The 14,165-nt window shown below is 49.2% G+C and overlaps 1 protein-coding gene across 1 annotated transcript; it reads left to right on the forward strand.

Annotated features, from left to right (window-relative positions):
- The first annotated feature begins 1,370 nt into the window (after positions 1–1,370).
- On the forward strand, positions 1,371–7,780 carry LOC133886191 (wall-associated receptor kinase 2-like). Its single transcript, XM_062325924.1, has 3 exons — positions 1,371–2,286; positions 4,925–5,089; positions 6,437–7,780. The coding sequence occupies exons 1-3, from the start codon at positions 1,401–1,403 to the stop codon at positions 7,570–7,572; spliced, it is 2,187 nt and encodes a 728-aa protein (XP_062181908.1). The 5' UTR covers positions 1,371–1,400; the 3' UTR covers positions 7,573–7,780.
- The last annotated feature ends 6,385 nt before the right edge of the window (positions 7,781–14,165 follow it).

Consider the following 14,165-nt stretch of genomic DNA (forward strand, 5'->3'; position numbering starts at 1 on the left):
TCTTTAATCGTGTAATATCTATAAGTAACTAAGTTATATCAGTTTAATCGAACATGTTTTATTAGTTTGTATTTTCAAAACCTATGTTTAATGATGATTCATATTTAATTATTTATGCTTAATAAATATATTTTTAATATAAAAAATAAAATAAATTTTAAAAATAAAAATCTCATAGGATAGTGATCCCATGATCCGATTCTGTTTAGAAAAAAGATCCTACTAGTATCCTGAACCTTAGATAAGAGAAAAAAAGAGAGTTTTTTCTTTAATTTGGAGGTCTTCCCACCAAACGCAGCACAGCACACCACAGTGATGCACAGTCTGCTTTGTCTTGCGCGCAAACGGACAAGCAGAGATCCAAGGCTTAGCTAGAAACGATTTTTTTTAAAAAATAATATAGTTTATAAAGATAATCATAAAAATAACGAATTTGTTGCAAATTTAGTTGTTTGTCGACAGGTGGACTACTGACACGATCCATCTGCCGACAGCCCTCGCCACCTGTGAACCAAACCGAGCCCTGGCGACCTGTTGGCAAATAGATTGCCGATAGATCTTACGTTCCGCGATCAATATTAAAAAACATAACCTTTTTATTTGATTTTAGATGAAGATGAAATTTATATATAAATTATAGTTCTCAACGAGATCTATAACTCTATAGTTATACATTTTTTTCATTTAAAACCATTTAGATACCTAAAAGGTTACTAGAACGTTCAGAACTAGGTTTTCTAGGTCTAAATTTTGTATCAACTTTTGGGCATCTAAATGGTTTTAAATGAAAAATGATACGTTGAGAGCTATAATTTTCGTACAAGTTCATCTTCATTTGAGATTATATAAAAAAAAATTATGACCTTTTGTTTAAATATTGACCGCAAATCATGGGACCTGTCGACAATCCAACTACCAACAGGCTCTGTTGGCTCCAACAGGCCTCCCTCCTGGTGCACTGTCGCGCCACGTTGGTGCTAGTAGGGCTAATCGGCAGCTCGAATGCCAATAAACCCTAGGTCGGCCATCCACTGCAGATATGCATCTAAATTTGCAACATGAGGGCCCTATTTTTACGATTATCTTTTAAAAATGTATTATTTTAAAAAATCGCAAAGAAAGGATCGGAAGCGCCTAATTGACAGAAAGAAGAAAGAGCAGAGAACGTGCGTGCTTGGGGACAGGAGCGGGCCCTGACCAAATGTTCTGATGAGGACACAAAGGCGAAGACTGCCAGGTCGTCGGCTTACTGTTTCACCAACCGCCCGGCGGCCGCCCCAGACAGACTCCAGAGACCATCCCCAGAAAAATCTCCAGTGACCAGTATATGATCTCTCCGTTTCTCAGGACAGAGCCCAGTCCATCATCATAAGCACAAGAAGACTAGTTAGTGTTCGTCCATGGCATGCCACGCAGTATTAGCACCCCTACTGTGGCTCAGCGCGGCGCTCGCGGCGCTGAGGCTCCCCGCCGCCGCCGGGGCGGGTGGACCGCTGCCGCCGCCTAGCGAGGGGTGCCTAAGACAATGTGGCAGCGTAGACATCCCTTTCCCGTTCGGCCATGGGCCTCCTCACTGCATGCTGCCGGGCTTCCTAATCGAGTGTCGGGACACCGGGAACGGCTCCCACAAGCCGTTCCTGGGAACTAGCAACGTCGAGGTCATCAGCATCTCCCTGCCGCTTGGTCAAGCCCAAGTGCTCAACTACATTTCTTCTTACTGCTACGACGCCGCATCTGGGAAGATGAAGCCCAGCGAGTGGTATTGGAACCTGACGGGAACGCCGTACACGTTGTCCGATACCGCCAACAAGTTCACGGTCTTGGGGTGCCGGACGCTGGCGTACATCGGCGACAGCATGGACGACGCAGCCACGTACATGACCGGGTGCGTGGCCATGTGCCGGCTTCCCGACCTGACGGCCCTTAGGAACGACTCCTGCTCCGGGATGGGCTGCTGCCAGACGGCCATCCCGAAGGGCCTGAAGTATTACCAAGTGTGGTTCGACCAGCGCTTGAGCACGTCGGAGAACCACAACGCCAGCCCCTGCAGCTACGCGGTGCTCATGGAGTCGTCCAACTTCACGTTCTCGACCAGCTACCTGACCACGTCGGAGTTACATGGTGGACAGGTGCCGGTGGTGCTTGACTGGGCCATCGGACACGATGACTGTGACGCGTGCGTTAGCAGCAACAGCCAGTGCTTCAGCGCAGCCGGTCGACGAGGCTACATCTGTAACTGCACAGAAGGTTTCCAGGGTAACCCTTACCTTCCGGACGGCTGCCAAGGTGAATCTGCCACCCATCCTACCTAGCCTCTGTCGTGACTTATTCTTTCTCACCACCCGGTACAAAATAGTATATAGATTTACCTGGCTCGTTTTCCTGAAGTGATCGTCAGATCTCCTAGCGTCATGCTCTAACCGGAGATGCGGCATTACTAGCCATTGCTAAAAGTAGTGTACGGCCGGTTAAGTTTTATACGCGATATGTAACACGTCTGGCTCATCTCTTTAAGTGATTGCTGGATCTCTCTAGGGACATAGAGGCCCTCGTGTCGCTCCCTCGGGCGACTCGGGGGTGACACGGCTTCGCCGCACCCGGCCCCGACGGTGTGAGTGGTGTGGCCAGCGGTGGTTGCGACGGCCAACGACGGTGCCCAGCGGTTCCATCGTGGTCCCCTCCCTCCCTTTCCTTACCCTCTTTCTTCTCTTCTTTGGTTCTGGTGGTCTCTCCGTCGTTGTCCAGGGCGAGGCGTAGGTGGCCGCCCCTTGATGTTGGTCGGATACACACGCCTCCATCAAGATCCGTGTGTTGGCGCATATGTGGCCAATGGTTCTGCTCGCTGCCGGTGGGATCCGCATGTTGGTGTGGGCAGGTGGCCGGGATCTGAACTCTGGGATCTTCACGGCAGCATGCGGGCATGTGCTGGTGGGGGCCGTCGATGCCGTGCGCATGCTCTGGTGCGTGTTCCGCGAGTTCGTAGCGTGCGCGATGGTAGATTTGTGCCCCCATTGTCTCGGCATGGTGGCTCGACGGCGCAGTGGTCGAATCCATGCCCTGGACGACGTGGCACGGAGATCAGGCGGCGCGAAGGCCGGATCCTCGTGCTTGATGGCGGATCTGCTCAACTACATCCAGTTCCAGGCGGGCGGCGCGCGTGGATGTCAGATCAGCGGGTGTGCGCATATGTGGCGCCGCCCCAGTTGTAGAGGTCGCGGCGGCGTTGCCGTGGCGCTTGTCGAGGCACACGATAGGCTAGGTGTGGACGGCACGATGTGGCGTGGAGTGGGCAGCGCGTGGCCGTTTAGGCTCCCTTGGCAGGGATATGCGAGTGGATGGCGTTCTCCGCCATATGCGTAGCTAGACGCGCAACAGATTAGGTGTGGACAGTGCGGTGTGGCACACAGCCTTGAAGGCGCCCTTGCTGGCACATTATGGTGGGGGCCCGACGACCCCTTAACTACAGGAGGCCGTGGACGACGGATCCAATTGGTGGCAGCCGATGGGCAACCGCGGGCAGCAGATCTTTCGGCCGGTGGTTGGATCCATCTAGTCCGCCGCCACCCTGGCACGGTGGGTGGCTTGACAACGGTTCTGCTAGGTCACAACTGGATCCGACAGGTGTGCGTGCGTTTCGACGGTGCGGTGGATGCGTTGCGGAGGAATTTCGAGGTTGGAGGCCACCAAGCAGCCATGTAGGTGTTGCTGGCAGCATCTGGGCATCTGTCCGCGTGGTATGATCATGATTTTGGTGGCGGCTTGGTGGAAGGAGGAGCTGCACGGGTTGCGGGGTAGGGCTGCGCATTCCTGATGGCGAGGCAAACTGGATCCGATGTGTGGTGTCTGGTGGTGGGTGTGGGGTGGCGCCTGCACGCGATGATCAAAGCGATGGTTGAGGCAGCCTCGGAGGTGACCGGATCTGATGCGTTGCTTCGGTCGGTGGGTCTTTTTGGTGCTGCAGCGGCACTGCGGCGATGGGTCCCGCACAGCGACGGCCTGCTCTATGCGGTGCGGTCGGCTTCGCGATGACTTCCTCTACGTTCGGTCAAGACCGGGGTTTCGATGGTTGCGAGCGCGAGTCAAGATGTGTAAGGGCTAGCGGCAGTTTGGCGCCGCAGCGGCGGCTAGTCCGGTGCTCGGCGATCTAGTGATATGGTAGTCAGTTGGTGCTCCGTTGATGGATGCCAGTGTCTGGTGGTTGCGGTGGTGGTGGCCCTATGGGGCACGTTGGCTCTATGGCGGCCGGTCCTGGATGGCGGTAGTCGATTCCGTTATGGGCAGTTGTGCTCTTTAAGGTGGCACGTCGGTGATCAAGGTGGTGCAGCGCGTGTTGAGGCTTTCGTCCAACCGACCGCTGTTGATAGTCATCATCGTCGTTGTTGTTTTGTTTGCCTTTGTTGTAGCTGTTGTTGTTTCGTCACTTATTCCTTATAGGGCCATTCTTTTACCCAATCTGGGTCTTCTGTTTTATTAATACAATCGGCAGCTCTCCTAACCCATTTTTCTCATTGCAAAAGAAAAATTCCCTTGTTTCTTCTTTTTCAGAAAGAACGGCCATTTTGTGTTTAGCAATACTGATGTTTGGTTATAATAATGGATTAGCTTAGTTCATTTTTGTGGGCTTTGTACATACCTGAACCATCGTTCTCGATACATATGCATGATATACGATATATGCTTGCTTTTGGGCAGTAGCCAGGGTATTGCAGACCTTGCGGTATCTCCATATATCCACATCGCCATATCAGTATCCCTCATCCGTGCCACATAGGGTATATGCTTGTCTGCTCTATGATCATTTGGGTGGTTAACTCTTAGATAGCTCTTAACCCTTACTGAAACGCAGTATAAGAGATCTAATCAAATATGTCAGCTCTAATCATACATGTCATGTTTAACTCTTAAACTTGATGTTTGATTGTAGATATTAATGAGTGCGATGATCCTGCTACGTACTCTTGCTTCGGAAATTGCATTAATACAAACGGCACATTCAACTGTTCTTGTCCTGTGGGTACCCGAGGAAATGCATCTATTGAAGACGGATGCCAGAAAGATCCTTTTCCCCCTCGAGCACGGCTAGCTGTTGGTACGCGCATGTTCCTAACTTAACTAAGGTGCCGCAGTTTAATTTGATTTACAATGCTTTGCAGGTTCACACATTGAAATCAGTTTCTAAGGCTAGCTATCGAATCTACAAAAAAAAAAAAAAAAAAAAAAAAAAAACATAAAACCCTTAAAATCTAAAGGAAATGTTCTTTGTGGGTCGCAATATTTTTCTAATAGTGTTTCAAAGCACATAGGGGCCTTCAGCTTTATGTTGCTGCTAGGACATAGGGAGTCTGACTAAAAACTTCATTATCCATTTCTCGTCCAAACAACTAGACCATTAGCCCGCTCAATTGCGTGGCTAGACCTTAGTACATGATCGTTTCGTTATACAATTGTAATTCCAATGGTTAAAAATGCTATTATAATTATTACTATACAATTCCTTATTATCAAGAATACCAAGATTTTCTTTCCTCTCCAATTTTCCATTCTTTAAGTATTGCTGAGCTTTCTTGACTTTAGAATTTAAAAAATTTCTAGATAATTAGTTTACACAATTGGACAAATAATATTTCACATGATTTTTTTACAACATCGAGCTTTTATTTTCTAATTTTTAATTGGAAAATATTTTTTATTTTTATGGATTATATAATGTTTTTACTTTGTTCATCCTTGCAGTAAAGCTTGCATGGTATGTATCTTGTTTGTTTTTAGAATACAAAAAAATAATCTCCTTGGTCTTGAGACTCGTGATTCTTGAGTTGTTACTAAAGTTGGTTGTTGGTAAATAGATCCAAAATGGGCAGTCTACATCTTTCAGGCTCTTGCTTAAATTGACTATTGGTAGAGGGCCTAATTCGTTTGTTTGTATCCTTATTGCACCTTAAGTAAGTTAGCAAATGTGGGCCTTAGTCCTTTATGACTAAGTCAGGGAAGTCTTTATAGATCTATTGGTTGTCATTCAATCCTAATCATGGTCTACCAAAATCAATGGCTGAATACTTTGCCTTTTTGTTAATATGTCTAGGCTATTTTTGTTTTCTTTTCCTACCACTGTGGTGAGAAGGTCATCTCCTTTTATATTAATAAATATATATAGATGAAGTACCTTTTGATTTTGGATGGCAGGACCATCTGTCAACCTCTCGGTTCTTCTTAGAAAAAGAAAGAATAAAAACTAGGTCAAAATTACACAGGAAATAAACATAGTTCACGATTGACGATGATTCAACACCGTCGTTGGCACAATGGGTTTCCGGCTATAAGCAAAGAACAGTAGCACATAGGCAGATTGTTCACCACACTACCACGTTATGATTGACGATTCTGGTACTGGATTTCTGAACTTCAAATTCATTCTTTCCAAATACCATCTTTCTAGGAATTGTGGCCGGTCTTTTGGTTGCTCTGATTGCTTTTCTTGCAACCGAAGTGCTCCTCCACAAACGGAGCAACAAAAGACAAGGTTACTTTGAGGAGCACGGAGGCCAGATGCTCTCACAAATTCTGAAAACAGAAGGCAACATCACCTTCACCTTCTACGACAGAGGAGACATCGTGAAGGCCACACGTAGCTTCCACAAGGCCAACATCGTCGGGGAAGGAGCACATGGGACCGTCTACAAGGCTATCATCGGCGTCGGCGACACCACCACCACTGTCGCGGTGAAGCGGTGCAAGGAGATCGATAAAAGCAGGACGATGGAGTTCGTACAGGAGCTGGTCATACTCTGCCGCGTCAGTCATCCGAACATCGTAAGGCTTCTCGGCTGCTGCCTGCATTTCGAGGCGCCCATGCTCGTGTACGAGTTCATGCAGAACGGGACCCTGAACGATCTGCTTCACGGGAGGCCCAGGCGCCGCGTGACGCTGGCGACCCGGCTGAGGATCGCCGCGGAGGCCGCGGAGGCGCTCGCGCACCTGCACTCGCCGCCGCACACGACGCTTCATGGCGACGTGAAGCCGGAAAACATACTCCTCGGCGACGGCTTGGTCGCCAAGGTGTCCGACTTTGGCTGCTCAACTATCGATGACAACATCCAGGTCGTGCCCAAGGGCACGCTGGCCTACCTTGACCCGGAGTTTCTGCAGGACTTCCAGCTTACTGACAAGAGCGATGTCTACAGCTACGGGGTGACGCTAATGGAGCTATTAACTGGTAAGAAGCCACTGGCCAAAGAACAGAAGAACCTGACGATAATGTTTCAGGAGTCCATGGGGAATGGCACCCTTGGTGAGCTCCTGGACACTGACATAGTCGAGGAAGGCGCCATGGGGGTGATCCATCAAACTGCGGAGCTAGCGAGCCGATGCACTTCTGTTCCGGGTAAAGCAAGGCCGGCCATGGGACAGGTCGCGGAGGAGCTCCGGCGACTGTCAAACATAATGCCGGAACGCTCTCAGGCGCTACAGGCTCTCGAGGGCCACGGATATAGCTATACTGCTACTGAGAACGAAACCACGGGATTTCATAGCCTTGGCAGCAAAGCCGCACTAAGCACAGAACTCGCCAGATGATCAGAAACGGAGAGTTTGCTTCAGCCTACCTTAATTGTGTTATGTCTCAAACTCGCTTAATCTTATCTATGTCTTTTCTATATTTCTAGTTTGTGCGATGCTCTATTAGCGCAATGCTAAACTTTGTAATAAAGAACCACGCTATATACATTGTAAGATGTTTAGATGGGAATCGACTTTCCATTATCAAAAGAAAAAAAATCTAATTTTAGTCCCTCAACTCTTGTCCTGACTTAAAAATAGTCCCTCAACTCCAATACCAGATACAACTGGTCCTTCAATACTCAAAACTGTCTAAAACTAGTCCCTATGCCTATTTGACCGTGGTTTTCACCAACATATGTTGTCCAAGTTGGCATCGACGTGGCAATGGGCCACACGTGTAATAGAGGGAACCGAGAATAAAAGAAAGAGGGAGAGTCTCCACTAGAGCTGGAACTTATGTCGTGTTATTTTTGGGCTAGTTACGGCACGATGTTTTGGGATGGCTCAAAGCACGGTACGATATGAAATATTTTGGGTCAGATCAGCATGTATAAACACGAGGGTCGTGCCGTGTTAGGACTTTGGCATGGTTGGCGTGCCGGTATGGCACGAAAAAGTCACGACATAATATGCATGATCATTTTTTCGTGTTTATTCTCTAATCTCTCTGATAGAAAATGTGAGACACTAATGTCCTATTTGTTTGGTGAGAGATGATAAGAGATAAATACGTAACCATGAGAGACACAAGTGTGAGATAATAATAGATAAATATGTAAACATTGTAAGACAATATGAAGCATGAGAGACATAAGTATGAGATGATAAGAGATAAATATGTAAGTATTATGAGGTGACATGGAGCAGTGTCGTGCCTGGGCCGGCACGGCACGACGACGGCACAATGTGTCAAGAGCCGTGCTTGGACCTTCATGGAGTTAACTCGTGCCAGCACAGCACGACACGATAGACCAATCGTGCCTAATAAGCATAGCACAACGTGACACAAGACACAACGAAGCCGTCACAGCCCAAGTCCCAGCTCTAGTCGCCACCTATGCCTCACCAGCGCACGGCCAGAGGAGTCAGTGTGCCCTGGAGCCACCATCCACCGGAGCCCACATGTGCTTATGTGCCACCGGCCTATCACAGTGTAACATCCCATACCCTAGGCAGTAGTTTTTGAGAAAACAAATCACCAAAAGTGTTAGATTATAATTTAGTTTTAAAAAGTTTAAATTTCTTTTAGAAGCTTTTGGGAAGTTATTTGGATTTAATTTAATTTTCTCTCCAAATGTTTGATGAGTTAAAATATTTATTTTAAGTGATTTGTATATTTAAAATATTTAAAATTCCTTATTTGATAATTTTGAAATTTATGAACTCTTTTCAAAATCTCGAGAAAATATTTATATTTCACTTGTATTTGGTTTGTTTCTTTTCAAAATCCAAGATAAAATTTAAAAATATTTCGATTATAATGGTTGGTAAATTTCGAGTGTTTTTATTCCCTGTTTTGGTATTCTCGATTTGTATGAATATTTGGGAATTACTTTGATTTTCTTGCATCAAAAATCATGTTTTTCCTATGCATAAAAAAGAAACTTGTTTGGATTTTTGAGAAAAAGCCCGTCCATGCAAAGGTTTCCAAACCTTTTCTCTAAACTCAGGTGGCTTAAAGTATCTATGAGAAAATTTAGAGTTAGTTTAGATACTTTTCAAAAATCAAAATCACATATGAGAATCTGAAAAATAATAATAAAATAAACTCTGTACAGGGGCGGACAGCTTCCTTTTTGGCCCAACTCTTCCTTCCGGCCTGGCCCATCTCCACTTCCATTTCCCCTGTCCTGGCTCAATTCCATTCCCTTGCCTCATCCATTGCAGCCCGACCCGCCTGGCGCCCTCTCCTTCCTCCTCATCCTCTCCACGCACGCGCCGCGCCTTGCAGCCGAAGCCACGCGAGCACAGCCCTGATCCTTCCTCACGCGCATGCCACGGGCCCCGCCTCCATTGCAGCCTCGCCAACCAAGGATCGACGTGCCGCCAAAGGAGGACAGAAGCACCGCCCACTGACGCCGTGGAAGTGCTGCCACTGCGCCACCTTGCTGCTACTGCTCCTACACAATGCCGTGGCTTTCGAATTCAACACACTGCGTGTTTGCGTGCCTTGCCTAGTTGAAAGAAAATTTTATAAGACTCGATCGTTCAAAAGATCTATTTTCTTCTAATTCAACGGTTAGTATGTGTGTAGCAGAGAGAGGGGAGCGGATTTTTCGAAAAATCAGGTTTTATAAAATTTCCTTCCTCCCCCCGCGCTTTCCAGCCCCATCTCCTCTCTCTTGCGTGTTTGTCAACTGACTGTGGTGACTGCGCCTTGATCTTGAGACTCGTGATTATTGGGTTGTTATAAAGTTGGTTGTTGGTAAATAGAATGCCACGCCGTGGTCACGCTGGGTGCCTACAGTTGTCGAGAGAGAGAGCGCGATGGAGAAGACGTTGCCTTGGGTGCCAAAGGCCATGAAAATGCTCGCTTGGGCAGAAGAGGACGACGCAACAGTCCCCGGTGCAGATTGCTGCAGCGCCTGGAACCCTTCCGAGCTCTTGCCGACGGCCAACCTGACTCGTAGAGGAAGTCCAATCTCTCATATGCCCTGCAGCAACCATCATGTGATTAGTGCATCGGACGAAGCCAAAAATACCAGAAATAGCACCCCATCCAACCCCGTGGCTCTACGCCTGCGCGCGGAATGGACGCGCTTCTCGCCGAGCTTAGAGATCAGCGAAGATTGCTGCAGGTGCGTGTTCCAGGGGAGGGGAACGGTGTCGGGCCTTTGGCGCGCTACCGGGGCGCTTCCCGTTGAGCATTGAAAATTTTCAGAACTTTGAGAATGCTTAATAAGCTAATTTTCTGTTGAAATTGATTAGATTATTCGTGGTTGAGAGGTACGTCGACGTGGATGCATAGTTCAATGGAGTATTTGAATTGTAAAGATGGGAACTATTCAGACTATTGTGTTCAAACAGTCGTGATGCATGAATTTGCTTTGGGTGCTTATCTTACCAACAGAGATGTCCCTTGCACATTATAAGTTAAGAGATATCTCCACCTGAACCATCTTGTGGTCCTGCTCCTTCGCCGGCGCGACGCAGAGCCCCGGTGGCGGTTGGGGCAGGAAACTCCAGTCCAAGTCCCCGTGCGTGCCGTCCTTCCACGGCTTGCCGACGTCGTCCAGGCTGGTCGGGGGCTCATCGACCCCCGCCGCATCCTCTCCCCAAGCCGCATCTCCTCATCGATTCCGCCGGGTCGGTCCCACCTCCCCTCCCGCACCCGCTCCCGCCACCGCCGTTGCTGCCGGCGGATGAGGCGGGTGGCGGCCGAGTGCGGAGGCCCGATCTGGGGGCGTGGCGGAAGAGCGCGAAGACCCGAGCGGGGGGCGTGGCGGACCAGCTGGCGGTGCGACGGGCGAGCACGACGGCGAGCGAGAGGCGCGGAAGCCTCAGCACGCGCTTCGTTGACAACCGGCCGAGCACGGAGGCCCGATGGGCGGCAGGCGAGCGCGGCAACCCGAGCGCGCGGCGCAGCGGACCAGCAGGCGGTGCAACGGGCGAGCTCGATGGCAAACGGGCGGCGCAGCAGCCTCAAAACGAGCTTCGTTGGCCACGGCGAAGGCGGCGGCGACTGGTCCAGCGAGATCCGGCCACGAGGAGGAAGAATGTGGGGGAGGGACGGCGTTGAGAGGGGCAGCGTGGTTGTCGTCCTTCCCGCCGACGCAGCCCCCAGATGCGGCCAATGCCGTATGGGGCCCGCCGACGCCGCCGCGAGCAGCGCACAGGCCAGAAGGAGCACGTTGAGGAGGAGGAGCGAGTGGTGGGGCCTTGCCGGCTCCTGTGTGGCGGGAGACGGTGGGCGCGGAGCTCTTTTGGAGCCGTACGGTGTCGTAGTATTGAGATTTTTTTTCTCTACGGTTATTAAATTCGTTAGGGTTGGGATCACAAAGTCTCGTCCTTCTCGAATGGCTGCTTATCTTAGTTTTAAGGTATTGGTTCGAAGACAGGCGAAAAGATGTACATAAAATGATAATAAGTATTATAAAATATATTCTAAGTGCTTATATATATATATATATATATATATATATATATATATAATCTATATAACATACGAAGCTGGTTGATATTTCATGAATTTTTAAAGACTTGATCATCTTTCATAACTAAGCTATATAACCCTAGTTAATTAGATTCGACCACCCTATAGGGAAATTCCTACTTCGAAGATAATTTGTTGCTGTTTTTCTAGCTTTGTACAAGTTCTAGAACCATATCTTCGGGTTCGAAAGATCTTATTAACAATTGTATCCTTTTTTCCTTGAGAATATTAAGGTCAACATATGTCGGTGAATCAGGAACTAGGGGTCCCCGAATTCCGAGGCCAGGCCAGCAATCCACCACGTGGTGTCATCCTACGGGGTCACCTCCGTGAGGTAAAAAATACTAAGTTCCGGGAGAGGGCACTCGGGGCCACAGTCAGTGGTCCCCGAGTACCCTGGTTCCCCGATGAACTACGAAGACTAAGTGACCGTGAAGAAAGTGCTCGGGGAGGTGAACAGTGACCCCCGAGCACCCAAGTCCCCCGACGATCAGGAGAACCGAGTACCGGGAGAGGTGTGCCCGGGGCTATGAGCAGTAGCCCCCCGGGCACCCGAGTGCCCCGAAGATTCAACAAAAGAAGTTCCAGGAGAGAGTGTTCGGGGCTGCGAGTAGCGGTCCCCGAGCGCTCGGTTCCCCGAGGATCCGTACAGTCAAGACCGGGAGAGAGTGCTCGGGTCGTGAACAGTGGCCCCCGAGCACTTGGTTCCCCGAGGACCAAGAAAGGGCGTTCTCGGGAGAGAGTGCTCGGGGAGGTGAACAGTGACCCCCAAGCACTTGGTTCCCTGACGACCCAGGAAGCCCCTGCGTTAGTGACCCCCATAGGGGTCCAGCGATGAGGTGTCAGCCAGTGAAAGGCCCGAGGCCGCATTTAAGAGCGCGCGTGGCCTGTCACCTCCAACTGCTCCCACCACGCTCGGTGTCAGTTTCTGCCATATTCTGGCAAAAGGGCGTGGGGACATTAAATGCGCAGGTCCCATCCCGCGTTATCCGGCGCGTCTCGGGATAGCATCGCGAGGCCCGAGGCGTTCCATCTGCCGCGTTGCTGTGGCAGGAGAACAAGACAGGGCGGGCACGCCGGGGCGCTCTGCGGCTGCCCGGTGTGCCCTCTCCACGGCGCCCGTTGCCAGCGCCATCATGACGCCTGACGACTAGGCACGGGGCGCGTTTTCAACCCCCGTCACTTCGCGCAGAGGCTATTATAACGCTCTTTCTATTTATGGTGCCTTGGAACTCATGCCCTCCCTTTCGAGGCACGCTACTGCCGGCGGGTATTTAAAGCGGCTGGCAGCACAGACAAAGAGAATTCTTGAAGTCGGAAAAGTGAAAAAGAAGCCACACAAGAAAAAGCTCGACAAGATTTGCACGGTCGAAGAAGTTAAGGAGGTAGAAAATATCGAGAAGTCCAAGGGCACCCAAAGCCAACAGACACACACAGATCGAAGAACACCTTCGTACGAGCATAGAAACCGAAGAACAAGGAGCCCCAGGCTCTAGGATAGACAGACATTCTTGTAACTAGCACATTCTTGAGAGACATTCTCAGGGCATTTATAGCATCCACACAGGAGTAGGGTGTTACGCCCCCGTGCGGCCCAAACCTGTCTAAACCCCCAGTGCATTTACTCTTTTCTACATTAGATCATTCCACCCCACCAGCCATCGCATTCATATCTGTTTATTTCTCTAGCAAACTTATCCAGGATCATCCCCCCGGCCGAATCTCTAAAAAGGGGTCCCTCAGGATCCCTGCGATAGGAGTTAACCCTCTGACAACATGTCTTCTTGAAATTTCGTCCTTATCAGCGTGTAGTTCGACTCGGGGAAATTTAATCCTTAGTTCGTAGGGTATCATTGCTTTGCCCCCATAGACTAGAAAGAAGGGTGTTTCACCCGTCACCCTGCTGAACGTTGTTCTAAGTGTCCAGAGTATGTTAGGCAACTCGTAAGCCCAAGCTTTAGTATAGGAGGATAAGCAGTTGAAGACACGGGTTTTGATTCCTTGAAATACTAGGTCATTTGCCCACTTGACTTGGTGCCCCAAGTAGGATCACCGCCGACTTGTTCTAAGATTTGGTGTCCCAAGTAGGATCACCACCGACAACGATACTCAATTCTCAAGTGATGCATTCATCGATTACTACAAGGAACTTGACACTACAGTCTGTTTTACGTCTGTAGCACATCCATAAAGCAATGGAATTTTTTCGACTGGCTCAGCTTCAATCCACTTGGTAAATGCGTCAATTACAACGAATAGGAACTTGAAGTCCCTATGTGCTATCAGGAAGGGTCCCATAATATCCAGTCCCCAAGTCGCGAATGGCCACAACAAAGAATTGTCTTTAGGACTTGAGCAGGTTGATATACTTTTCCGCTGTGAAATTGGCAGCTCATACATTTTCTTACTCACTTGCTCGCGTCATGGAGAGCCTTAGGCCAATAAAAACATTATC

This window comes from Phragmites australis, chromosome 12 (assembly GCF_958298935.1).
Source record: "Phragmites australis chromosome 12, lpPhrAust1.1, whole genome shotgun sequence".
Lineage (NCBI taxonomy): Eukaryota > Viridiplantae > Streptophyta > Magnoliopsida > Poales > Poaceae > Phragmites > Phragmites australis.